We start from the raw sequence: 27387 nt of genomic DNA, 5'->3' as shown, positions 1-27387 counted from the left end.
TAAATGTTCGTCGATGGCAAGGCAACGGCTGAATCTAAAAAAAAAAAACAGGTTTCCAACATAAAAGCTCTTGCAAAACTTCTAATGGTTCTGAGTAGGACTCGGAATTTTATGACATGTCATATTTTTTTTATCACAAGTCATATTTTGGGAATTTTCAAGCTATTGGTATAAGCATTTTTCAGCGCTCGGTCATATTTTAGGAACTTTTAAGCAATGAATCATTTTTTTGGTCACGAGACCATTCTGCCTTCTCCTTGTTGGGGGCCTTGCCTGAAACACTACAAATATTGAAGCATTAAATTTATGAATTTTTGTTAATTTTTTAACTTAAGATAAGAAACAATAACTGACAAAGAAGAGATGAAATAATGGGAAAATTATAAGGTCACATTTTTTAAATTTTAAGGTCATATGACCTAAAAAAACATGGAAATAAATAATTGTATATTTTCAAGATTTTTAAGTCATAAAAATCCGAGTCCTAGTTATGAGTCTCTTGGATTTTGCATGGTGAAGGCTGAGGGGCCGGGCAGGGTTCACGGGTTGTGAGTGGTGGGAAAAAGAAGAGAAAAAGATCAAATTCAAAAGCCCAGCGCATTTGTATTTGACCTCATGGTCAAAAAATGAGCATGCATATGTATACCTACCTTAACACAATAGTAGAAGAGTCTTATCTCTACTTGAGTTTCTTTCTGAATTAAGTATTTTTTTTTTTATCTAAGACGAATTTAAACTCATTAAAAAGTTACCGTCACATAAAATATCTTTCATCATTCATCAAGTTGTACATATACATATATACAGAGTGCATAGCAAACAGGTGGCATGACATTTACTCAGATATGCCATTCATGTTGCAAGGGGTTGTACAGTTATTGAAATTTTAAAAAAACTAACTTTTTATACAGTCCCAGTGTGCCCAATTGAAAAGTTGTTGCTCTGTCTCTCCTGGTGCCAACAAAAAAGTTTCATGTTTCTAAGTGCAATATTCACTGATATATTCGAATTCGAAAAATGGAGGAAATTTGGGAAAAACAGCGTTAAATGCGGGTAAAACGTATCGGTATTATATAGTAATTAGAATTGCAAATGAGTTTCGCTTTAATATATTAAAATTAACTAATGATACTTAACATTTTAAAAACATGATCTTATAGGATCGTAGTTAAAATGAGAGAGATATCAAAACGGAAATGAACTATGACTAAGGAATGTTAAAAGAAATTATGCGTGTTTTTTAATGGAATTTTTTTTTTTTTTAGAAAAATCATCTATTCGTACCGTCAAATATCTGGAATGTACAATGATGCAGATGCTTCATACAAACTCCACAATGGGAAAATATGTGTGTTCCTTGTTTGTGAAGGAAGTCCACATAAAATGTTTCACTGCTGCGGTTACATGCACCCAAATCATAGAGAAATTCACACGATCGTAGTGATGTATTGGACGAGACACATAACTCCGAATCCTAGAAATGTTGCAATGAATTGCTGCCATCCTTGAAGGTTGTTGTGCTCTTCTTCTCTCTGCAGAATTTCACAAAATGTAACATATAAGAGAGTTCCAGTAGCAATAGCATTGAGAGTCCCTACTGCAAGAGGCGCGGAGTCCTCGATTTCCGACTGCGTTATCATTGCCAGGACCATTCCAAGAGGAGACATAATAGAGAAAACAGTCATGTATATAATGACTAGAAGATCACGACCACCTGTGGCTAACACTTCCAGTCCTACCACAAAAGCGATAACTAACTTATGAACGGACACCGCACCAAAGAGAATCCATAATTTTGAGTCCGTATCTTGTAATCCAATAGCGAAACCTTCGAATAGGGAATGGAAAGATAAAGCAGCAACAGTCAGGAGACCAGAAACTGTGAAACCAGCACAGTAAGAGTTCGAAATACTTGAATTTGATTCATTTTCACAGATTTTCTCTGCAGACATAGTGAATGAAACCGGCTCCTCTTTTGGCTGTTTGTAGCTGCCTGAAAAGCCACCCAAATCACTTGGTCGAGATGATGATCGACAAGAATTATTACGAGATAGTGAACGTATAGCTCTAGTTTCTGTTGGCACATGCGTGTGCGTGTGGCCGTGTCCAAGGAAAAAATGAATAACTTCTTCTACCAGATATACTGCGAAGAATCCGAAACAGGCAACCATCTCCGGTATCGCCATTTTCTCATGGTGTCCATCATCATCTGTCTTGCTTTCATTTAGTTTTATATTCATTAGTTTTTCATGATTCTCGAAACCTTCTCTCGCTTCGGGTAAGAGATGTACCAAACATGTTGCGAGAAGAACGCCTCCACCGAAGTAAATCAAGAACGATGTCACGATTCTACCTCTACGAGCTCGACACGATGATTTGCAAACTTCACTTTCACATCCGCATTGAAGTAACGATCTTCTCACAGCTATGGGACTTATTCCAAATAAAAATGTACATATTAGAAGCAGAAGTGGTGAAATTACTCGGGTAACAGTACTGGCAGCCATTGTAAAGCAACTACTGCACGCTGCGGGAACACGCAAATTAAAGGATCGAAGGACGCACCCTTGGGGACTTTTATGGCGTACTTTGAAAACCAATCCACGGGTCGAATGCGATTGTACGGAGATAGTGGAGATGCCAAACAATGGGAAGAACTGAAAGATAAAAAAAATTTCCGATATCAGAATTTGCTTGTCAATTCATTGCATCGAATAAGCGTGAACCGACTTCTATTATTTGAAAGATAAAATGTTTTGTTAAAAAGAGTTTTGTGCACAAATAAACAAAATACTTCATCTTCCAAATTTAGAAACAATTTAATTTTTTTTATTTCATAAAATCAATCGAGCTGCCCAAAAATTTCTAAAATGTATTAATTTGCTATTCACATATCATTTTGAAAGGAGAATTTCACTTTTCTCTAAAAAAATTACAATTAAAATTCCACAAAACTTCACTCATGTTTCTCTTATACTACTCAGTAGTGTTCTTATATTATCATCAGCATATTTTGTCGAATATGTATTTCAGTTTGTTCACTTATTTACGCATCAATATTTTCTCGTCAGGGTCATTTCGTTTTTTGTGTAGCCAAGTCAGAGCTATCTTCACTCATGAGCCCCACCCGGGCTAGACTCTGATCCAGGGCAATGTGCCGGAAGAGGCGATTCATTGTGTAGGTGTGTTGGATCGTCCAGTATCTTATAACACATACATAGGTGGAGATAGACTTGAAAGTCTGGGGAGGGGCGCACGGAAATTATTGCTGGGGGAGGGGCACGATGATGATGATGATGATGATGATGTCAATTCATATATACACATATACATTAGATCAGTTGACTCCACCTTTTGACGCTGGGGAGGGGGGGGGGGGTACATGGTGTATGTACCCCCCCCCCCCCCCCATGAACACAGGACAGTTTTTTCCGTATTATTCGGTTCTTCGGAAAGCGATCACACCTATCGATCCACGACTGACAAAGACATAACCCGGGAGCCTCAAATACGTAGGGGTCTCGTGATGAATTCGTGGCGAACCCGGAGCACAAAATAATTTTCTAAACTTCTAATGTGGGAATTTTAAAATTTTAGTGCATCTCTGTATCACTCTGTAAGAAAAAAATATTTCGATTTCTAAATACAGTATTATATTTATACTTATACAGGGTGATTTAGAAAAACATTACCAAACTTAAAGGGCAATTAACAGGCATACGATAACAATCCAAAATCTCATAGGAATACAGGTACGCAAACGCCATCCGGAACCGCTACAGGGGGGTTGTTGTGTCACACACTTTTAAAGCAGTCTCGAAATCAGCAAGCATGAATTCGTAATTCTGACAACATAAATACGTTAGGGGCCCTACATACACTTAGAACACACATTCTGGCATGTACCGATTCGATAAAAATTACGCAGAGGAATGTGCACGAGGTTTCTGTACAGTTAAGTAGTAGTAGCAAGCATGCAGTCCATGCTGAATTTCTAACGAATCGGTACATGCCGGAATGCGTGTTGTGAGTGTATGTGTGGCCCTAACATATTTACGTTGTCAGATTTACGACTTCATGCTTGCTGGGTTCGGGATTGCTTTGAAAGTGTGTTATGCAACAACTCCCTGTAGCGTTCCGCACGGCGTTTACGCACATATATTTCCCCCATGTGATTTTGGATTGTTATTGTATGACTGAATTGCCCTTTGAGTTTGGCGATGCTTTTCTAAATCATCCTGTATCTCAATTGGCCTCAAGAGATACAGGGCAACAACTTTGTAATTGGAAATTAAAAGACGGGGGAGAGTATAAAAAATTATATTTCTTATTTTGTTACGCACTATTTTCACTGTCGAAACCGGTACAGGATAATTTTTGAACTCCTTTTGAGCATTTTTCAAATTGAAACTATACCTCTACGACGGATGGTTGATAAGATAAAGGCCACATTCGCACTTACAGAACACTGTATATAGAGCATATAATAATTTGAAGTATCATGTCTCGGCTGGCGTGTTCCTAAAAAATTCAGCAAAGCAGGTCTCTATGTGGATCAACCTGTAAATTCCTTAATAATAACCTATAATAACATTCCTTAATAATATTCCTAAAATAACCAAATGCGGAACAATGACTCCTGTGACCACTCTCTAAGTGAGCTCTATCGTAGTTCAAACTATCTTCATCGAAAGCAGCTACTTGACTATAGCAAAGTGTGTTTGTCTCAAATTGCCATTTTTTGGATATAAATATCGTAACTCACACTGTTTTTATTGTTTTTCTTATGCTAGTAGCGAGATATAATATGCGAAAAGTTGATTATTTTTTATTTCTTTTGTTTATCAGACTGATTTAAAGACAATAAAACCTTCTCGATGCCTCTTCTGCCCTTTATTAAGTTATAGTACTCCAAGGTCTTTTCTTTTATGCCACTGTTTCATCAGATGAAGTATTTTATATTTTGAAGGTGAGCTTTTTTTTTTTTTTAAGATCAATCTTTCCACACTGATAAGGAATGACGGAAATGAAAACAAAGAAAAGAGTTAAGGTCGGATTGAACACATTCTCTCCTCGTGTTAAAACCCAATCTTATCTCAACATTTTTCTTTTATCATGGACAAATTCGAATGTGGTAATTGAACAATGATAATTCGCAAGAAAACTAATCAGCTATTGAAAAAAAAAAAAAAAAACCACGCTAAAAATAAATTCACATAATCATATTTCAAAGAATTTCCCACAAATTATAAAAAAACAACACAAATTAACAAAACCACAAATTATAATATGGCCCTTTCTATCAACAACAAACTCATTTTGGATATTAAATTTATCATACGTCCTATACATTAATTTACGCATGGATGCTAGACATCCTAATATTATTGCTCTTGAACGTTTCCAAAACGTAACACTTCGAAGTTTTACCAAGTCTCCCTGGGTCATCAGAAATAAGCCTATACGCAGAGATACCAAGATTGAAACAATCATGGATTATGCCAAAAGGCTCTCCAGAAATTGCTACGATTCTCAACTCGACGAACATCTTCGTGAAATCTCTAATTATAATAGCACTGATATGTTTAGACTTGGGCGCCGTGGCGCAGGTCGATAAGATACTCGCCTAAAATACCAAAGGATATTTAGAGGTGTCGCGAGTTCAATACCCAGTTCATCCTTGTCAGAAACTTTCCTGGTACAGGGGTACAACAGATACGGTGGCATGACCACAGAAAAAGATTGCTACCGCAGGGAGTCCCGCACCAACCTCTCGGTGAGTATAAAAAAGACCTCCGTTCGGAATCGGCAATAAATTGTAGGTCGCGTAATTACAATCCCTACTTTCTTGGTAGCACAAGAGGCATTAGCAAGCTGGTGATTGGTTATGAGCAAGACAGATAACAAAACGTTACGAGGTGCGGAGCTTTCGGCGAAAGTGAATTTCGTAGTTTATTAACGAAAAATGAAAGCATGTTTTAGTGAAATGATAAATGAAAATTGGGCCCAGCTTCGCGAGCAGTTATTATTGTCATTGATGCACCTGAACCGCATTCGATTAAATGAGAAAAAAATGATAGCAAAGATAGAAGGGTGGGAAAAAACCGCGGATATGGGATTTAGAGGGAATCGATCACACAACCTCCGGCACGTGCGCCCTGTACCCTAACCATTGCTCCAACTACGGATGTCGCATTTAAGTACAATTAAGTATATCTGTTAGACGTCGTCAGCAATGTGACAAATAATTAAACTTTTAGACTTAAAAAGCCTAAAAATTTTCTCGAGATGTCCAGAACCATTGTTCCGGGTCTTTGACGTGTACTTATATTATATGGCTAATTCTCTCCATTTTGGTACTGCCAGAATCTTTACACTGCACACACACATATATATCATTGTAAATACTTCATATATGACTACGTATACTATATGACTACGTTATATTCACTATTTATCTCAAGTAAAATATTATTCATCATTATTTACATATCTTCATTATCATATTCATATAGCATCAATCACATCACTATTAATATGTTGCATCTTCAGCATCTTACTAATCGTATGGTGGCTTTATCATTATTTATTCATATGACATCATATTATCACATAATTAGTTAGAATCAATTATCATCAATATATGCTATTCTTTAGTTCCTGTGGGGGTGGCTAGTAACTCTCGAGGTGAAGATGTACTTCCAGCCACGTTTCTAAATTTTTCGTCATCTTAGAGATTGCACGACATGACTTGAATTATCATCTTCTCTATTCTCTTATACCAACCATGTCTTCAATCAGCTACTGCATTTAATTGGCAGAGCGATGATGGGGGGGGGGGGAGCTATGAGCTATTGAAGTTTCATTTACGGCACCCCGATACAGGCGTGAAGGTTTAAGATTAAAATTATAAAATTTTCTAAAACTTGTTTAATAATTTCATGTGACACTCACAAATAGCTTCTTAAAACATACAGATAAATTCAAATACATTTCAGTGTATTTTTGTTTAACAAATTCTAACACCAATCAAACATTACCACTAAAGAATGTATTATTTTCCATTGAGAGTGTTTAAATAACCTTCAGGCCTCATAATGTACCAAAATGCAATTAGTTCTTATTACGAAGCATTGTCTCATTCTGTAAATGGAATATGGTAATTACTGGACATCATGATTAAGATGAGAATGTGTGAGAATAGCTTTTATATTTACAGTAGACTCTCGACTATCCGGCTCGCGACTAACCGGCCTCCGTACTATCCGGCTTAGTTAAAAAATAATTATAATTTTCCGTAACAAAATGGTGAAAAATTTACTTTGCCAAAGCGTTGCAAATTTAATCAGCTTTTTTAATCATTTATCAATGAGATATGTTAAAATAATTTTATAAGAATTGAGCAAATTGGGTTTTTACATAAATATTTTGTTTATTTCAACCCTTTTCACAGTATAGGAGAATTTACTAAACCTTCCTATACAACGCCATTTCTCATTTAATGTGAAGACGACTTTCCTTCCGATTTTCAGCAAGTGAAAAGCAAGGGATATAGAGAAAAGTGTTCCATTGAAAAACCACCCGTACAAAATACTAGGCTTGGCTTGTCAATGCTAAATTAAGAGACTTTCAAGGAGGCGGGATATTTCGTCGATAACGCCGAAACTCTCAAAAGTGTGTGTATTCATAATGTTCAGAATACATGATTTTTTTTGTTTCCTGCAATTAAATTTGTAGTAAAATTTATAAATTACATATATTATAAACTTTATCTTAAAATATGTACAACATTTTTATTCCTAGACTTCTTTTTTCTTTAATAAATTTTTAAACCGTGGAAAGTCCAGTACACAACAAACATTTGGATGAGTTAAAGTTACAGTGGTTAAGTCAATCAATTCTCATTTTCAGAAAAACAAGGTTTTACTAGAATTGTTGTCATAGAATCCCAAGTTAAAAAATTTTTGATTTCATAATCTTGTGGTGAACTATTGAAGCTGAGACTCCGTTCATTTTTTTCAAGATATTAGTTTATTTTTCATTCAACAGTTTAGCACTTTTAGATTGTATTTCTCGACTTATAAATCTGGTCGGAATTGTTAAAAATGTGACTTACACCGCTATGACTTAAACCCATAAATTTGTAAAGTACTGGCCTGTGCTAAAAGACCGGAAAATATGAATAAGAGCGGGTTTTGATATAAAATGACTGTTTTCAATTGTATGGGTGGGGTAGGATAAGTGAGATTTATAGAACTTCAGTCTATCTGTCGTTTTTGTTATCCGGCCTGCCTTCCGCCTCATTAGACCGGGTAGTTGAGAGTCTACTGTATTAAGATTACATTTGATGAACGTGCAGGTTTACCGGGAAGTGAACAAGTTTATATAATCGTAAAAGTTTACAATATGGCTGAAAAAAAAGTCGCATAAAAATATCACTGACTATCAAAACATAAGTGAAACTTTGAAAACCTAAATTTCGTTCGTTTCGTGAATTTCATTTGAATGGTTTGACTGCGTGAGTCACTTTGACAATCTAATTACGAATATTTTATATACGGGGAAAAAACTTCAAAATAAATAATAAATACTTACGAAAATTATGGGGAAAAACACTAAAGCAAATTGTCTTGATTTATCTAGAAACACGTTGCATGAACAATACTAATACCGAACTGCAATACGAATGAGAAATGCAACTTACAAAATACAAAATTATCACTTTTTCGTGTTGAGAGATGTTGACAGATGTTGATCAACCTCTCGTTCTATGGTTGGTCTTACTTTGTTATTTTGCTTTTATTTTTCTACTATTTACTTGTCTAATATACACGCCCTAACAGTTGATGAAGACATTATTTCCTCTTCTGAAATACAGGTGTTAAGATCAGAATCCAATTGCTTCTGTTGTAATCACTAGTGCATCACATGCAACATTCCCTCAATCGTGTAAATTTTTTGTTGCTGTTGTCACGTGATTATTGAAATGAATTGCTCTCTTTCGAAAAAAATGAATTCAATCAACTCCCTATTTCAAAGGATGTGGTAGTCTAGGTTTTGATAACGTATTATACTTATAAAAGTCTCCTTATAACAAAGGACGTTTATGATTCCATAAATTCGCAACTCTCTCAAAAGTCCTTGTGAAAATCTTTCATGACACAGAGAGGTGCTCGTAATACTTCCACTTGGGCACCAAGGCACTATGTCTACCGCAGACACGGAGAGTTTCACGCCGAGTGATAAGTTTATAAACCTTTCGGTGAAGAACACGAAAGAAGAGCTATTCTGAATCTGCTATGAGCTGAAGGTCCTGAGCTAATTACCTACCTACTTTGGAAATAAAATTACCGTGGCGTGACATCAATGATATATTATTTCGAATATTATAATTTAATTGAATAGGGCACAGTATAGGGTTGATAAGATACTCGTAACGTACCAGAGGTTTCGCGAGTTCGATATCCGATTCGTCCTTGTCAGAAGCTCTCCTTACGCAAAGGTACAATAGAAAACAGCGATAACATGAATACAGAAAAAGATTGCTACCGCAGGGAGTCCCATATCAAGGGATAAGGGCACCAATCTCTCGGTGAGTATAAAAAGGCAAAAATGACGAATGCTGCTGTTCGGATTCGGATTTAACACGTTGAGTGTGGTTGTCGACCCTCCTTGTTGCCTAATGCGAGCGTCGATAGTGTGTTGACATCATAACACAATCGAATTAGTGCAAAAAGAAACGATTCAGCACAGGGCATCGAGATAGGTCGAAAGGACCCGCAGTCAACGTGCTAAACTGTAGGTCCCCGTCAAGTTGGCCTTCGTGTGCAGAAAATGACCATGGTGGGACACAAAAATGATCAGATGATCAATTTAATTTAATAGTAATAAATAAATAATATTTTTTTACAAGTGATAGATGTTGCAAAAAAGAACATGATAGTTAAAGGAAGAATAAAATATCTTAAACAATTTAACTGTTTGTAGACATCATGATCAGATGATGTATAATTTGAATATACGTAGTTGAAACCTGGTTATGACGTCACAAACGTTGAACTCAATAAAATCTATTCAAAATTTTTCTACGTTATAAGTTGAATATAGCAATAAATACGAATACAAAGTCATGGCCACAACATGCGAATTGTTTAACGAGAAATATATGTATGCCATAACAAACATGGATGTCAACTACAAATACAACAACTCAAAAAATAGTAAAGTAATAAAAGAAATTTGAGAAACTAACACTAGAAAAAACTAAAAATAACACACGATACACTGCTCATAAAAACTATGGTTATCTTTAATTAAGGGCAATAGCTTCTCGATTATTCCTCACTTGAACATCATATTTATAGGGATTGAAAAAAATAAATACCATTTTTTTTAAGAAGATAACATTATGTGCAAGGTGATGACGTAAAAAAATAACTTTATAACGAAAATTGAATTTATGCTTGGATAAGAATTTATTTTTTTGTAAAAACAGACGTGCATTTAATTTGAAATTTACTTAAAAAAGATATATTTTGAAAAAGTAACAAAATTTTAATTTTTTTTTAAAATTTTATATATGAATACTTTACATCATCGCAGAGAGAGGTAATACATGATACTGTCACTTACCGAAATTGGTGTGCCAATTTATGTCTAGACGTACAAGAACCGCAAACTCAAATCCAACCACCAAGATCTACTCAGTATCGTCAACTGGAAACGTACTCATAGTTTCAAATCATTCAACACGCCAAAAAAGGTTCATTACCTGATGTTACACACTTCAAGTTTTGTGAGTCGTGTTATAGGCGTCAACACACCAAATAAATCCTATGGTTGATTGCAATATTTCCACTTGGTAAAATGTTTACCAAGGGAATGATTTTTTTGTTTTTAATATTTCATCAGGTGGGAAAAAATAACCATTTTAAGCACAGTATATGTTTGTCGTCTTGAAGTGGTGCAATATAGAAAAGAAAGGAAACAACTTATTATTTACCTGGTGATTAAATTCCTACGAAAAACGGAAGGAATCTCTCCAGAGAGTGGTTGTGTCAGAAAAAGGGCGATTCCTCTTTACCGGTAATTCCGTTGAATTGCGTATATGCTAAAATACATGATTGAATAAATATTTGAGAAAGAAAGGTTTATTTATATAAGTATATATATATTATATATTTTTTCAGCTAAACTTTTCTCTTCCAAGAAAATTCCACAATTTCATAACGAGCATTTATCATGCAAGGCACGTTCGTTCTCAGGATTTAAATTTGTATATATAGTAAAAATATTTATTTTGTTCAAGTAACTTCCTTTGTTTGCATATACATGCTCATACAAGGATAATATAATTAGTTTTGTATGAATTTTATTGCTTGGAGAATACGTTAGATCGGTCACGTATCTAAGTATAGACACACATTATGGTTGGTAGAGAAACGTTATCTGAATTTCAACATGGAAGATATCTTTTCTTAACATTAAAGACTCATAAAACCATAGAAGGCCGACAAACTTTATGACTGGAATTTTTTTAAATTAAATAACCGATGGTTTCTTTTAGGGTCATCATTTCGGTGGAAGGTGTTATTTTAATAGTTAGGGACGCTAGAAAGAAGCAATAAAGATTTTATTACCACTTCAGAATGTTTTATTGATAAATGAAAATAATTTTATACATAGAGCTAAAAGATTCGAGTAAACAAACGATATTCTTCACACTTTCTAAAGATAAATTACAAATGAAAAAGACGCAAAAATATTCATTGTATTCTGTGTTTCTATCTCTAGCCGTAGTTTTATGCCATTGGCTGGTTACATTGAAAACGATTGAAATGTCTCTGCTCACAATAATATTGTTCAGCTTATGCTTAATTTGCTATCATTGTGAATGTCAATATGTGAGCAATACTTTTAGTGTAATGTTGTGGAGGTATTTTTCAAGTGCTAAGTTTGGTTCCTCAGTTCAGGTGTGTAATGGCATGAAAGAGAAATGCATAGCATGGAACTTCTGGGTAAGGTGTGTGTGTGTGTCTGTGTGTGCGAGATGTTAACAATATATCCAGTTTTTCCAAGAGGATGCCATTCCAAATGGATTTTCAGAACATGAAGTAGATATTCTACATTTTACCTTGCCTTTCCCTCCCTCCCCAATTCACCAAATTTTAATGTTTTTGAGAAAATATGGGACATGCTGAAACGTGCCGTTAAGACGAGACAGTAACACCCTCCCAATTTATGCGGGATCAATTGTTCATGGAATGTAACAAACTGGACATAAATGTCACCTTTTCCACGTTGACAGCATTCCTAAGAAAATCGAGCCCATGATTCAAGCTCAAGTTGTTATAACCTTATATTTACCTATAAAGTGACGCTTTTATAATTTTTTTGTCTCGCGTGCTTATTCAGTAAAACGATTATACTCAACACTTACTTGACCTATTAGAGACCTCTGGAATCACTATTTACTGTAGCTGTAAAATGTGGATAAATGGAGCTCACAGTGTTTTCCAGCAGTCTGTGGAATTGTTATGAAAATGTATTGAAGAGTAAGAATAGTATTGAAGAGAAACAGCGGAAAGTTCTAATTTTGCACTTTTATTGGTAAAAAATGGAAAACAGCAAAAGTTCAAAAGGCATCAACTAAAACAATTCGAAAGCTTTGTTACTTATTAAACTTCACAAAAGACAGTGCTGATGTATGTGCATGATTTTGTGCTCGTGAGAACTTCACTATACAATCCAATCAAACCACTCCATTCAAGTTTTATTCGAGGATTATGTGTGTGTGTGCTGAGATCGAAGTTAGAGCATACATATGAATTGCCACATGCTATGTGGATACACTTCTAATGTTCGGCATAAACGGTACTCGCTGTTCGAAAAAGGATGAAGATCCCTGGATGAAATTCATAACTGCTTAAAATGAAATCATATTTATTTCATGGGAAATAAATTAGAAACGCATCTGGAGGTGAGGAAATAACTTTGGATAAAACCAGAGAAACATACATATGCATTTTGCTAATCACAAAATACTAGACCAACTCAATTTTTATATTGTTGAACCGAAAACCATGATATTGACTAAAGCAAAATGTCGTAATAAGCGCATTTCCATAATTTAATTTTTTTAAAGTTTCAAATAAGCTCTTAATTTTTGTGATTCAGAGAATATAACTTGATTTTTTAATAAATATTATTTTTTTTGCTCGCAATTCATTTCCATTATGCAGTCAAACTCGGTTATAGTGATATCAAAGAATCCACAAAATTTTGTCGTTAGAATCATGTCGTTACAAGCGAAGTTGAATTTTTTTACATTAATCGAGACGAAAAATATAATCAGATACAATTGAATGCTGTGCACGAAGTTTTTATTTCTTTATGATTTAGGGTGATCATAGTATTTGATCGAGAAAAATACAGAAAATCGCGTTACTTAATACGGCACATCGTGATTCTCACCATACATATTGCCAAATGTGGGTGAAAAAGTGCCAATTATAAATAATTCTTGGTGAGTAAGTAATACAGTGCTACAACAAGACTGCTGAAATTTTTTTTCATGGGATAAAAATGAACTGAGCAAATATGTGCGAGATGAATATTTATGGTCCTATTCATTATAACACAATTCATGAATTATGCAAATTACCGTCATTCCTGATTCTAGTAAAGATTATAAATTAAAGTGAGCTTTGGTGAAAAAAAATGAATATTTTTGTAAGAAAAAGTCGGGAAGGGCAAAATATACGGAAATGTGTATAGTATAGTGGTCTTGCCAATGTGATCAAATTAGAGCGCTAAACATGCAATAAATCTATTTTTTTTTCAACGATATAGGTATACATAGAACAACAGGCGAACATTCCCTGGATATGATCGTCCTCAATCTTAGGCATTTCTTAGGAAAACGTCACTGTGTGTGAAACGGAAACAAAAAGAAATTGTCATATCCGAGCAGGTTTCTTTTCCTCGACGTTGTAAGCAAAGGTTCACTAACAATATTCTGTATGGAAATCAGTCCAGACCACCAATTATTGACGATATAGCCGAGGCGTCGTTATAAACGAGTTTGACTATCTATATATGATCATCGATGTTATTTTTTCAGAACTTTTTTTCCCAACTTGACAATTTAGTATGTTATTTTTATATACACTATAAGTAACCACTGGCAGCGAGTATTTCGAAGCCAGGGAAATATTCAGACGCTGTGGCGGGTTCTGGCGGCAGATTCACGGCCCAGACGTCAGTTTCAATTTGGTTGACAATCTACAGAAGACAGTGACACTCTCTAGTTGCCTCTTCATACTTTTTTCCCCTTACCCAACCATCTGAGGATGGCAATTGCTGACACCCGTTGTTAACATTTTATCGCCTCCGTTCTAAAGTAAGAAGAGTATATAGAGAGAAAGCGATACATATATAAAGATTAAAAAAAAAACCACCGAGCTTAGCGCTTTAGAGAATATATTCGAAAATGATTATCCCCTAAGAAAATACCAAGTAATTTACTTTTTCTTTCACTTCCCTTTTTTATCAATCCCCATGAACTAACTGGGTGACAAATGTGGTACCATCACGAAATATACTCGCAGATTATCTTTCCGTGGTTGAGTGAGTCGTCTGGGCATTTGGAGCTACATTAGTCAACAACAAACGTGATTTGACATCCGAGTAGAAAGTTGACATTTATAGAACTTGGTCAATGGTGTGAAGTTTTCGAAAGACGTGCCTTGCATGGACACTGTGGAGAATAGTACGAATTGTTTCATTCATACAAGCCACAGATATTCCGATTTTGAATCGGAATTTACCATAACGTCTTAATAGTGTTTTGGATTGTTTGTTTTTGTGCCCTTAGACAAACGTGACAATTTATGTTTTTTTATCATTACGAAACAGATAATATTCATTCGTAAAGAACTAACAAAGCAATTTTATAGCTTCGCACCCTAACAACATACAACACTGAAATTAAAATACAGTCAAATCTCGTTAGCGAGTCGTTCGGATAACGCGTCACTTCACTTAACGGGTCACTTTTTGGAAAATAAAATTTCCTTCTGTGACCTGTTATCATATTCCTGATGATGACCTTTGAACAACGCTTTAAGGGGCGCTTTTTATTTTCTGCAATATTTAATGAAATAACTTGATAAAATACCTTATATATCGTGGTCATTAATATATCTATTCATCATTAATATATCTATTCATCATTAATATATATTGGCCTAATTGATGTGAAATATGGTGAGAAATGTTTTTCTTTTTGCATCTCTGAGAAGAAAGGTTGGTGGTGGTTTAGCGCCCTTGTATACCATGATATTGATGAATGTTCAAGATGTTAGTTTTATATCAAAAGGATAAATATAGTAATAATTATTTATCAGTTTATTGGCTAATATACACATAAAAAACGAAAATTTTCAAAAACTTTCAAGTTATTAAAAAATATAGCGACAAATCTCTGGTACTTATTCTGATTCTATTTCGTACAATTTTGTATCAGCCAGTACTGAACATAAAAAATGTGCGAAATAAAATAAATCCTAAATTACAGAAAGTTAACAAGAATTATTCAATAAAAATTTGCATACGAAATTCATTCATATTTATTTATTTATTCTAATTTACTTTTAAAAATCATTAAAATTTCTGAAAACGTGCGACACCCTTCTGATAAGAACACAGTGGCACTTTACAAGTACTACACATAGCAATTGTTCAGTGGGGTTTCTCTATGGTACTACAAAAGGCACATCTTTATGATGTACGTTATGTTGTCTTTTTTTTTCTTCAGAAAAAAGGGAAGGGGAACACCAACCTCCCCAAAATTACCAATAATTTTTTTCTTGGTTTTATGATTTTAGCAAAGAGATTATGTAGCTGAAAAATTTTCCATCTGAAGTTTTTTCCAGATTATATTGGTCACATTTTTTTGGAGTTTGTTCAGATTTAAGTCAATAAAAACAAAAGTAAATAATTTCGTGCGGCCATCTAATAGCTTTATTGAATCTTAGAAAACATATTTTTCCAAATCAACCACCTCTAACCTACCACCCGACTAAGGAAATATTTTTCGAGGTGGTTTCATAGCGAAACCACCCAGCACCTCCTAGAAATAGGTCTCCGCAGTCTGCTTGTGACGTCAGTAAGTAGTCCATTTTCCCTCAGAATATTCAGGGGAAAAAATTACCTGCTCGTGCCAGTATCATCGTTGTGAGAAAAAGAAAAGAAAGGGCTCATAATTGGCAATTTCGATGCCCCACATCCAATCACTATGCGGTATTTGTGAGCCAATTAGGAAGATTCTACGCCAAAATAAGAAGAAACGAAATAGGATGCTGTGTTTCAAAATGTGGAAAACTTGCTAGGTAGTCTGAATGACGTTTAGGGCAAACAGTGCAGAGGTCTTCTATCTCTAGGAGGTGCTGAACCGAACCACCCCTTTTCCTTTAAAGGGGTTGAGGTGTCAGTTTTGTGAAAGTAACCCTTCAAAAATTTTCATCGAAATCAGAAGTTCTTCTTACAATAAGTTGAACAGTCACTTATATTGGTGGTTTTATCACCTTTCGACAGAGCATAGCTCCAATGTGGGAAAAGTTGGTGGGCCCGGTGAGCCCAGTTGAGGATGAGGAAGCTCGGCTAGGAGGTCCGGCGTCGAAATTGGGATGTCTGCGACAAAGATTATTAAATTTTATCTAATCTTGATAAAAGGATCTTATCTAAATCTTGATTTTTTCGGGATTTGGGGAATTTTTTTTCTTTTACTTTGGTTCTCTGGTTTAAAAAAACCCCTATAAACTAGCTTACAAGACTACGAAAATTCTGCTCACGTAGAAACATGCGAAATTTTTTTGAAGAGGTGATATTTTTGAAGCCATTAAAATCTGTATTGCACGATGTTTTAACAGGAAAATTTTGGAGAGACTTCCAATAGGACTGATTTTGACCTATGACAACGAAATGTTCAACTCTTGCGCTTTCGTCATAATTTTAGAAATTCTATTTCAAATTTTCGAAAATAGCCGATCGTGCATTCAACGACAGAGTTACGAAAATATTATCACTGCGTCATTTTAATCATTTATCGACGGTATTTCGGTGGACCTATATAGTCTACGCCACTTAATGTGATCACATCAAGCAAAACTTGGTAGATGATAGCAAAACCAACTGATAAAAAAAGAAGAGAAAATCTGCACACTCATACTTCTAACATGGGGTGAAGATATAAAAATTTGTTAAAATCATGTAAAATGTAAAGGAAAATGTTTAACAAGTTGTATTCAATTTCAAATGGCTTCAGCTGACTCTGATAGAACCACTGAAGTTTAGTGGAATGTTTGCGTTTTGTGTGCCTCAGTTTCATTTTTTTTCCAGGATTTATGCAGAAAGTTTGAAATTATGACACGATAAATGTCTTCTGTGCAGGTCAGCAATGCTGGCTTGGAAGATAAGAATTCTACACAGCCCGCTGAACTTTCGACGTTTGCAGAAGTTGATTCAATTCCTGGACAGTAACCTACATCTTCTATACAATAAAACTCGAGCTATAGAAACAAGTGGTAGACATTCATTGCTCAGAGGACCCGTCTTATGAGCCAACAAGAGAGGTACTACCGATACCTATTAAAAAGCATAACTTACGGCCAAGAAGACATGTATCGGCTGTTTCATCGACACCTAATAAAAAATATAATTGATGTTTAAAAAGAAGCGTCAGTGGGTGTGAATGAAATGGAGGCCATATAGACGACAATTTATATCTTATTCGGCGTGATTGCTTATGCTGAAAATCAATGAGATTGGCATATACATTTTAGGTTGGATAAATACAACTCCAGATTCTATCATATACAAGACAAGATTATTGTTCGATTATCTACATAAGGAGAATGGTCCGATTACAGACTGATTTACTGTGGACGATGTTATGATCACAATTTTTATTCCAGATTCCTTATTGTATATATGTATGTATCTGTGCTCAGATGACAAAATGTTACAAGTCACTTTTTGAAAATTTCACAATGGCAAATTTGTAAATAGTATCTTGCCAGAATGTAACACTGTGGCTTTTTGACTTATTTCAATTTGCCTCTGTTGTCTTCTCATAAACTGAAAAGAGAAAGACGAAATTTTGCCACCTTCCAAAATTTTGAGGAACGAGACTCCGGAATGCGAACAACTCAATTTTTTGAAAAAAGTGACTTATGACATTTCGTCATCTGAGCACATGAAATATAGTTGTTTGTTATTTTCACACAAATTAATAAATTTCGGAATGCATTCATCCTCTGGGAACGCTTCGCTATTTCTCTGAGATGGGAAGTGGGGTGTGTCCGGTCCTTCAATGTTCAATGTGTAGGTCAGCACAAATTCAAAAACAGCATTCACCATTTCTGTACAGATTCTATTTCGTAATTTTGGGTCAATAAGATTTAATTAACTGAAAATTCTGGGCATTTGCGTTGGACTAAATAAGAAAAGATTTGGGTATTACAAACTGTACAGTTTTAGGAACCTTGACATTCTTAACTCACAATTTTATTTAATTTTTCATTCATAATTTAATGGAAATTTATAAAAGCACTTTTATTAAAGGAATTTACATAGGTATTTGGAAAGGATACACATCATTGAAAACAAGAGAACTAGACTACAACTACACAGGGAAATTTTGAAAAAGACAAGATTTCTCACTAGCAAGTAAATTCCATTTTCCTAACTAAATGGCCCTGCAAAAAGACTGGTTGTAAAACTAATCAAGTTGGCATCACTGGCCATATAGGTTAATGATTGATATCGATAAGTTACTGACTATAGAAAACTATGTGGTTTTTTTTTGGAATTGAAAAAAAAAAGAAAACTTACTTTTTTTTTCCTATCGTTGTCTTGAAAATGTTCTTTCAACGTTACGATACAGAATCGCTGATATTTACCCAGATGTTTAATATTCCTACAGTCTTCAAATACTATGAAAATAAACGCAAGAAGTAATGAAACATTTTTTAAACATTTTTTTGGAATTCCGGTGGTGTAAGATAAAATCAAAGAATCAATTTCTTTTCGATAAAGGTTGAGAATCGCAGTATTTCTGTTAGTTAAATATCGACCGAACCCGGAATGTGTGTTTCTAAAGCGATATTTTTTTAGTTGGACTTTTATCTTTGAAACAAACTTTTATGTGGGTAATCTGCGTTTGTATCACCGGATAAAAGTGCTGGTGAGAGTGTTTGTGATTTGACAAGTACTTTTTTTTCTCTCTCTACGATGTTGTCTGGAGTTTTGTTATCAAGGGAACGTATAACCAGCTACAACTGATCGATGATACATTTTGTCCTTTGAAGTGTTTATTAGCTTGTGAAAGATCGCCGCATATGAAGAAAAATAAAAAAAAAATTACGTCTTAGAAAGTAAATTGGAGGAAAAAAAGTCTCAACATCATCAATTATTTCGCGTATTACTTTTATCAATATTTTGGACACTTCGTGTAAAGCGTATACAGCCGAAGTTCGTTACACAACCCCCTCGTTTCACAGAAAATGAACGTTATATTGGGAGGTAGGTCACTATACCGAACGTTTGAAAAAAAGGGGGGGGGGGCTTTAATCTTAATATAATTCGTATTTGAAAGGAATTGTGTCATTCATTTTGTTATAATGTAAGCAGCTGCAGTGAAAATGCATCAAGTTAGAAAATAATAAAATTGAAATACAGTAGATGATCGGTAAGGGTGGATTCACATATATAGACACTCACCATGTCGGGTCAGACAGGGCAAAAATTCTTCAACATGAAACTAATGAACATATTCATATCTTTCGCATCGTGGCTGCGCAGGCGCAAGAATGTTTGCCGTGTCTGACACTACACGGTGAGTGTCTGTAGATGCGAATCCACCCTAATCCGGCTCATATCAGACCAGGGTGCACCGTATTACTGAAAGGCAATTGAAAAAGCCATTCAAATAATATAAACTTTCCGCGTACACACATGCAGCGTGACATGTTTTCCTCTTCTTATGCTCGAAGAAAACGTCGGATGACTGGACGTGCCAGACTAAAACACGGCCGGATTATCGAGAGTCTACTATAACTAATTACATGAACGCACCTATATACCGAATTTCCCAATATCAAGAATCAAGGTCAAACAATTTTGGCAAACCAAAATCATGGATATTTTATACATTTCTTTTTGAAAAAAATATTTGGGAAACAGCCGGGTTCGGACGTTGTATTCGATTGATTTTTATGTTGTTATATTGGATTAATGAATGAAATCATTTAACCCTCTATGGTTTCACCTCCATAAAAACGCATTGAAATTTTTTTTTTTCATAAATACGGATGTGAATGGGCGCTGTTAGCATATTTTTAATTGAAACAATACATAAACATAGCAATTTAATCAATTACAGTGAACTTATTTTAAAATTAGTTATACAAAATGCCCAATTAAGGGTAAAATATACAGCTTGCCTTAATTTCACTGTAATGTATAAACATAATGAAATCTTGCTTAGCAAAATTGAATACCTAGTTGTTGCCTTGAATTTTATTTCCGGTTTCCTCAGTTTGGTGCGATTTTATAAATCTCTGAACACGTACAATTTTAGCAGCTATCAAAACACGACACCGACATAACACTAAAAGACGTACTTTCTAAAATAAAGAAAATAAAAAAATGAGAAAAGGAATTATTATAACGGTTTTTTACTATGTATTTGCCATGTACATTCAAATAAACACCGTGCAATAGAGGGAAAATCGTCGGCGTTCAGGCAGAAGTCACCAAGTCCAAAATTGTATTTTTGTGATACAGGCAATTTAAACTTTTGAGTCATCATGAAAAATAAGAAAAATCCTTTTACAGATTTCAAACTTCTACAGTAGGTTTACTGATGTTTAGACAACTTATTTATGTCATGATATAATTATTTGGAAGTTCTAATTGACTGCAAAAGCCCGTCAAAAAGTTTTTTTGTGGATCTGGTGACTTTTTGCTTGCCAAAATATATACAGATTTTATGAATTATTTTGAATCAGTAATGACACTACTAAACACTGATTTTATTATGACGAAAGACGTCACTCTCCCTTGTTGATACGGCATACACGGAAAACTGACTGAGTGAAGAAATATCGATGTTTCAGGAAAGGAAAATTTATCTCTGCCCTCATGGGGACTCGAACCCCGGTCTCTCGTTTGCCGGAAGTTACTCCAAGGAGGGCAAGTTCTATCTGTCTTCGTAGCTTAGGAGGTAGAGCACTCGTCCGGCAAACGAGCGACAGGGGTTCGAGTCCCCGTGAGGGTAGAGATGAATTTTCCTTTCCTGAAACATCGATATCACCTCACTCAGCCAGTTTCCCGTGTCTGTCGTACTGATTTTATTGCCGAAAATATTTCAGTGATTATCCTGCTTTTGGGGCGCTGGAATCCGAACCTGGCATTTGTTTTGTCAGATTAGCTCTAATTTTTTAGATAAAGTGAAAACTTCAATATTAATACATAAGCAGCATACAAATCACATTGAAACTGTGAAATGTAAATCAATAATAAACTCAAGATTAATGCGTATAGACCATTGATGTCTGATGATGATATAAATGTAGTTATGTAGCGATAAAATAGGAAAATAAATAAAAAAATATGAACGCTAAAAATAGCCAATACTAAAATTTCAATGCGAGTCATTTGAACCAAATACAGTGAAACCTGTATATAACGATACTTTCTATAACTATAAACCTGTATAACGATATTTTCTTTGGTCCCGGTGAGTATCGTTACAGATACGTCTTACTGTACTGTAAAGGTGCGATATGTTGGTTGCAATTCTGACTATCACATGTGTCGGAGAAAAAGTGAAACTTTTTCAGTATTTCCTGGGCATGTGGCCAGTAGGGTATGCAGGCAATTTCTAAACTGCTTACCATTTACGTCGTGCCATGTATAACAACTACTAACGTGATGATGTATACACCTAGCGTATAATTCGCGCGTTAGTAAGATCTACAACTAATACTTTCTGTATAGTTCACTAACTAAATGCAGGCAACTCTGCTTGAATTAGAAGTGAATAATATAAATCATCATGTCCTTTTAATGACTCATGCACATCGACAGTAAATCGTCGGCGTTCAAGCAAAAGTCACTAAGTCCAGTTTTGAGATTTTGTCAATTTAAACTTTTGAGTCGCAATGAAAAATAGCAAAAATTACTTTAACGATTTATAACTCCTACAGTAGATAACTGCTTCGTGGTTCATAACTGTTCATATCACGAAATAATTAATTGGAAATTCTAATCAATTGCAGTAGTCTATCAAAAGGATTTTGTTGGAATTAAGAACATTTGTTTGAACGCCGACGAAATCTGCTAAAACTCACTAAGTGGACATAGTGATTTCTCCCTGCCAATAAAAGTGCTTAACAGGACTTAGCGAAATATGGACACCTCTGTTGCTTCGCAACGGAAATTCAATTTCGTTAGCTAGATTTACCAGACTGTCGAGCATTAATTGGAGATTACGCTGGGGTAATTATATCAAAGTTGCAATTTTTTGGACTACCGATGGAAAAAAAATGTAGGTTTTTCTTTCAAATTCTCAATTGAAATTTTATGATTTGGAATTTAGTACAGTCAAATTATAATGACGGTTATAAGGACATCGAAGATGTCGCGAAACATGGCGATTATATCAGAGGCTGACATTTTCAAAACATTTTTTTTTTTGATGAAAAATTTCTATTAGATGCAATCGAATATTTCTCATGAATTTCGAGATCCATATTTGATAGATAAAAATCCGGAAGTAGGGTTATAATTTCCAATCATTCGTTATATATAACTCGGCGAGAAATGCAGTGCTATAGCAACTCTGCAGTGATGTAAAATGTATTTCAGAGGAAAAAAACTGAAAACATAAGAATATCTGGGACTAAAATTTATACTTATAATTATCGATTATATATATAAAATAATCAATTAATTATGCAAATATATTTAATAAGGGTTATGAATTAAAGTAAACTTCTTTGTAAAAAACAGGTCATTTTTATAAGAAAAAAGCCGGGAAGGGAAAAATTACGGAATGTGCCGTTACGGGTCGAAGGATAACCCTAGTTATGATAAATTAACGATAAAAAACCATGTCGTTATATCCGGAGTCGTTGCCTTGTCCTTGACGTTATAAGCGAGGTTCATTAACATTATTCTCCATGGGAATATAGTCGGGACTGCCAATTATTGATGTTATAACCGAGTTCAACTGTGTTTTCGTTGATAGCTGCAACGAAAACACCGACTGCTAAACGAAGTGGGATTGTGAATGTCCGACATGATTGAGATTTTTTTTGGGAGACGAGACAAACGGGGGAAAAGTAAATAAACCGTAGACAGTCCTCAAGTATCTTTAACTGGTTTTACACAAGTTATAGTAAAACTTTCTTTTGCCTCGTTTTCTGATGGTTAGTCTGTCGAATGACGCGACTCTTCTTTTATTTTCTTCGCTCTCAAAAAAGTGTGTGGTTTCTTTACTTTGAAATTGATTTCACCGACTGTTTTGATGGGGAGTGTACCAACCATCTTATGTTTGTTCTAAGAAACTTCCAAAGAAACAGATTATTACACGACGTTAAGTGGTGGTCGGTTTTTGTTTTCTTAGAGAGTCATCTTTTGTTTTTTTTAACCTTGAGAAAACTCATCTCTAATTTCTCTACGCTCTCATCAGACGAGAAATTTGTAGAGTGAGTTCAATCCAGGGACGTACGCAGGATTGACCTTTGAAGAGGGGGTGGGGGCACAAAAATTTTCTTCCCGAGAAATTTTGAGTTATCACCCTTCAAAAAGCATTTAAATTAACAGAAATTGGTTATTATAGCATATAAAAGGTACTTTCTATCGATATTTCAATTTTTTCACCAAATATTATTTTTTTCTAATTTGTGTTGGCTTGGGAGGGGGCGCATGAGTTCTCTGAGCACCTACCTGCGTACACCTCCGGTTAAATTATTAATGATTAGAGTCCGGCAGTTCAGGCGAAATGGCATAAGTGCTTTCTTTTGCCTATTTTTAACTTTTTTTTCCCATAAAAACGGAATTGTCCCCTTGTCGAAGCAGTTAATTGACGGTGTATTAATAACTTATGATCCATCCTATCCATCCCGTTGAAAATTTTAAACTCTTCGATCATGTCCCCCGACACCTGGATTTCTCCAATGTCAACACATTCAAGAAATCAAGTCTTTCTTCATAGTACAAGCCTTGTGTGCCTACAAGAGCATGCATACCTCTTCTCTGCACACCCTCAACCAAGTCTATGGCAACCAAGTCTATGTCTCTCTGTAGGTAATTGGTCTCCAAAACCTTACGGCATACTCCAGTGCTGGACAAATTAAGCCTCGGAAAAGCGAGAGAATGACTTTAGGAGAACACGAAGAGACCTTTTAAGCATGAAACCGAGCATTCTATTCACTTTTCTGACCCCACCGCTGCACAATGTTCAAGTTGTTCACTGGTATTATAATGATGTCACAATTTTCGTATTGTAATAATTGCTCAAAAAGTATTGTCCCTTTCTCTTTTATAAATCAAAATTTTTCATTAGAATTTGAATGAATTTTTTATGGTTATGTAACACACCAGAGCAGACGGTGATTCATTCGAATGTAACACCATCTGCTTGTGTGTTACACTATTTTCATTTTTTTCAGTTTTGGGGAAAATTTTGGATGTGTGAGGGCTTTAAAGTTCATACTGCGTGTAAAAAAATGATGCTGGCACGTCGGGTTATACTGTATCAGAGACGTTTAATGGGTGCGCGTTAAATGCAGCCAAACCGAGCTTCACGCTTTTGGGGGTGGGAGGCGCACCACGGTAATAGAAGTGAAATAATATACATCAATCAAATTATTTTGTAAGAAGTAAAGCAAAGTGTTTGAGATTTTTAACTATGAAAATATGAATACTTATATCAGGGAAACTTATTCGTCTCGTAAAGGGGACTCTGACACTCTGCTCCCGAGCCATTACTAGGGAAATGCAAGAATCATCCCGTGACAAATCCATTACTAGGGAAAAGTAGTCAGATGTATTTGATGCCCAGGGCCCAAATTCACACTTTTTTTTTTTATCGAAAATCATGGGAAGAACACAAATAGATTGTTCGCCCCGGGTGACTTGATGCATTTGTGTTTCTTGTTATGCACCAGAGAAACCGAGACCCCTAATCCAATAAGAGCACCCATAGTATTGAAGGCTTTTACCAATTCGTAAATTATTTCTTCCATTAATTTCTAAATTATTTCTTCCATTAATTTTTAAATTATTTCTTCCATTAATTTTTAAATTATTTCTTTCATTAATTTTTAAATTATTTCTTTCATTAATTTCTAAATCATTTCTTTCATTAATTTTTAAATTATTTCTTTCATTCATTTCTAAATTATTCCTTTCATTAATTTCTAAATTTTCATCAATTGCGGGAATTATCTCTTTTAATTACTTTTTTTTAATTCATCTATTCCAAATTTTCTTTAGTTCTCAGATACCTTCTTCTAATTCGGTCCTAATTTTCATTAGTTTGGGTATTATTTCCTTCATTAATTTAATATATTTTTTTTTCAGTTCTGAATTTTCATCAATTCAAAATTTTCATTTATTTCCAAGTTCATTTGCATTCAAGCCCGTGCGCTTCTATTTTTAGTATGGATATTTTTCGGCATTCTCTTGCATAATTTGTTACAATATATGAATTTTTAAATTGTGATTCTCTTCCTCCACAAAACATGAAATAGGGGCTAATGGAAAATTTAAGATACTTATTATCATTACTCTATGCGGCGATCCCGGCATTGTTAAGACGCCCCTGGCCTTGCTATCATTTTCGCACTGGGCGCCCACATCTAGTAAGTGTGACCCTGGGTTATATACCATAAAAGCTATGCAAAAAGAAATGACACTTTCGAGCATTATCTGTATTTTATTGTGTAAAAGGACGTTTTATGGTAGATACAGCTGGCATGTGGTATGGTGATATAAGATAGCGAAGAAGTATCTTTTCCTCAATTCAGAAGTATAATAAAAATTTAAGATTCTCCCGAATGTTATACCAACGCCGGTAAGCTATATTAAAAATAAAAGATACTATTTCATTGAAGCTCAGTTCAATGGTATACATCCAAACTTTAGAACAAGCAAAAAAAAAACCTGTTTGAACGCGGTCTCAGAAACAAAAGTATCATTCTCAAGACGATTCTCATTTTTGATGGTTGTTGGAGGATCCTTGCGGTTTAAACTTTCTTGTTGCTATACGAAAATCATAAAATAAAAGGTTTACTTTTCAGTTACTTACATACATATTAGATATTGGCAAAACGGGGACGTTATTAAGTATTCACGAAACGAACATTCAAGTTTCTAAGTACTCATTATTTATGACCACCAAGTTAGTAAAGTTGAACGCATCTTTTGTGCGCATTGTTAGTCATTACTGTTCAGCCAGTGACCACCCACGCAGTTTTTCTAAAGAAAATGTAAGAACCGGAAAGACATAAGTGAAATTTACGAGATAATCTTAAATATTGGCACTAAAATTCTCCCCTTACGTATACGTACAGTATTAACATCCAGAGTTGCAATGTATGAAAACTATTCACAAAAGAGAGAGGATAGGATAGAATAAATCATATAACTCATAAACTATGTTCACGTGTTCTTTCGAAAATAGATCGCTGTTGAGTAAATATCGACTTCCTCACGGACGAGATTTCTTTGGCTGTTTTGCTTCCGGTTGGTTTTTCTTTCTTTCGCCTTTTTCGTTCATAATTTCTACAAAAAGAAAAGAAGAAAAAAACTTAAAAACTCACCGCTAATTTTTTTTATTCAAGAAACTGTTAAAAGAAATAAATCGATCATCGTTATTCTCCGATTGATAAATTGCTTGACAACAGCAAGATTTCATGCCATAAACATGTAGTAGACATTATTAAAGGCAATGAGATGATCCCAGAGTGAGGGAAAAGAGTCTCTGTGTCTTCATGAAACCAAAACGATACAGATTGTGCAAGATATAGGGTAACAAAATAGAAAATGTCCTATATAAAGCAATGGTCTCCAACCCATGATACGCGTACCCTAGAACGTACGTGATGGACCACTCAGAGGTAAAATAATCAGCAATGGCTGTAAAAACAAATAAAGGAACACGAAGAATTAAACATTAGTCGTGACATAATATGCTTGGAGGATACGCATGCCACTTGCGCATTTCAAGAACTATGCACGCCTTCTAAACATTTCAAGAAGTATGAACGTCTTTCTTAGCATTTCAAGGGGGGCGCAAACTATCTGTGTATATGT

General features: G+C 34.8%; 1 protein-coding gene across 1 annotated transcript; it reads right to left on the bottom strand.

Annotated features, from left to right (window-relative positions):
• Positions 1-1215: 1215 nt before the first annotated feature.
• On the bottom strand, positions 1216-26329 carry LOC149085482 (zinc transporter ZIP1-like). Its single transcript, XM_089233498.1, has 5 exons — positions 26236-26329; positions 20562-20687; positions 18895-18995; positions 11003-11110; positions 1216-2657 (listed from the first exon to the last, which is right to left on the bottom strand). Exon 5 carries the CDS (start codon positions 2505-2507, stop codon positions 1428-1430), a length of 1080 nt encoding a protein of 359 aa, XP_089089624.1. The 5' UTR covers positions 2508-2657; positions 11003-11110; positions 18895-18995; positions 20562-20687; positions 26236-26329; the 3' UTR covers positions 1216-1427.
• Positions 26330-27387: the final 1058 nt, after the last annotated feature.

This window comes from Pholcus phalangioides, unplaced genomic scaffold (assembly GCF_987345545.1).
Source record: "Pholcus phalangioides strain wild (caught in Gottingen) unplaced genomic scaffold, Ppha-v1.0 ptg000007l_1, whole genome shotgun sequence".
In the NCBI taxonomy this organism is placed as follows: Eukaryota; Metazoa; Arthropoda; class Arachnida; order Araneae; family Pholcidae; genus Pholcus; species Pholcus phalangioides.
Note: the sequence above shows the minus strand (reverse complement) of the source record. Positions and strands in the feature narration are given on the sequence as shown.

Excerpts from the sequence above, each read along its gene's own strand:
- LOC149085482 (XM_089233498.1), bottom strand. The coding sequence starts at position 2,507 with ATGGCTGCCAGTACTGTTACCCGAGTAATTTCACCACTTCTGCTTCTA.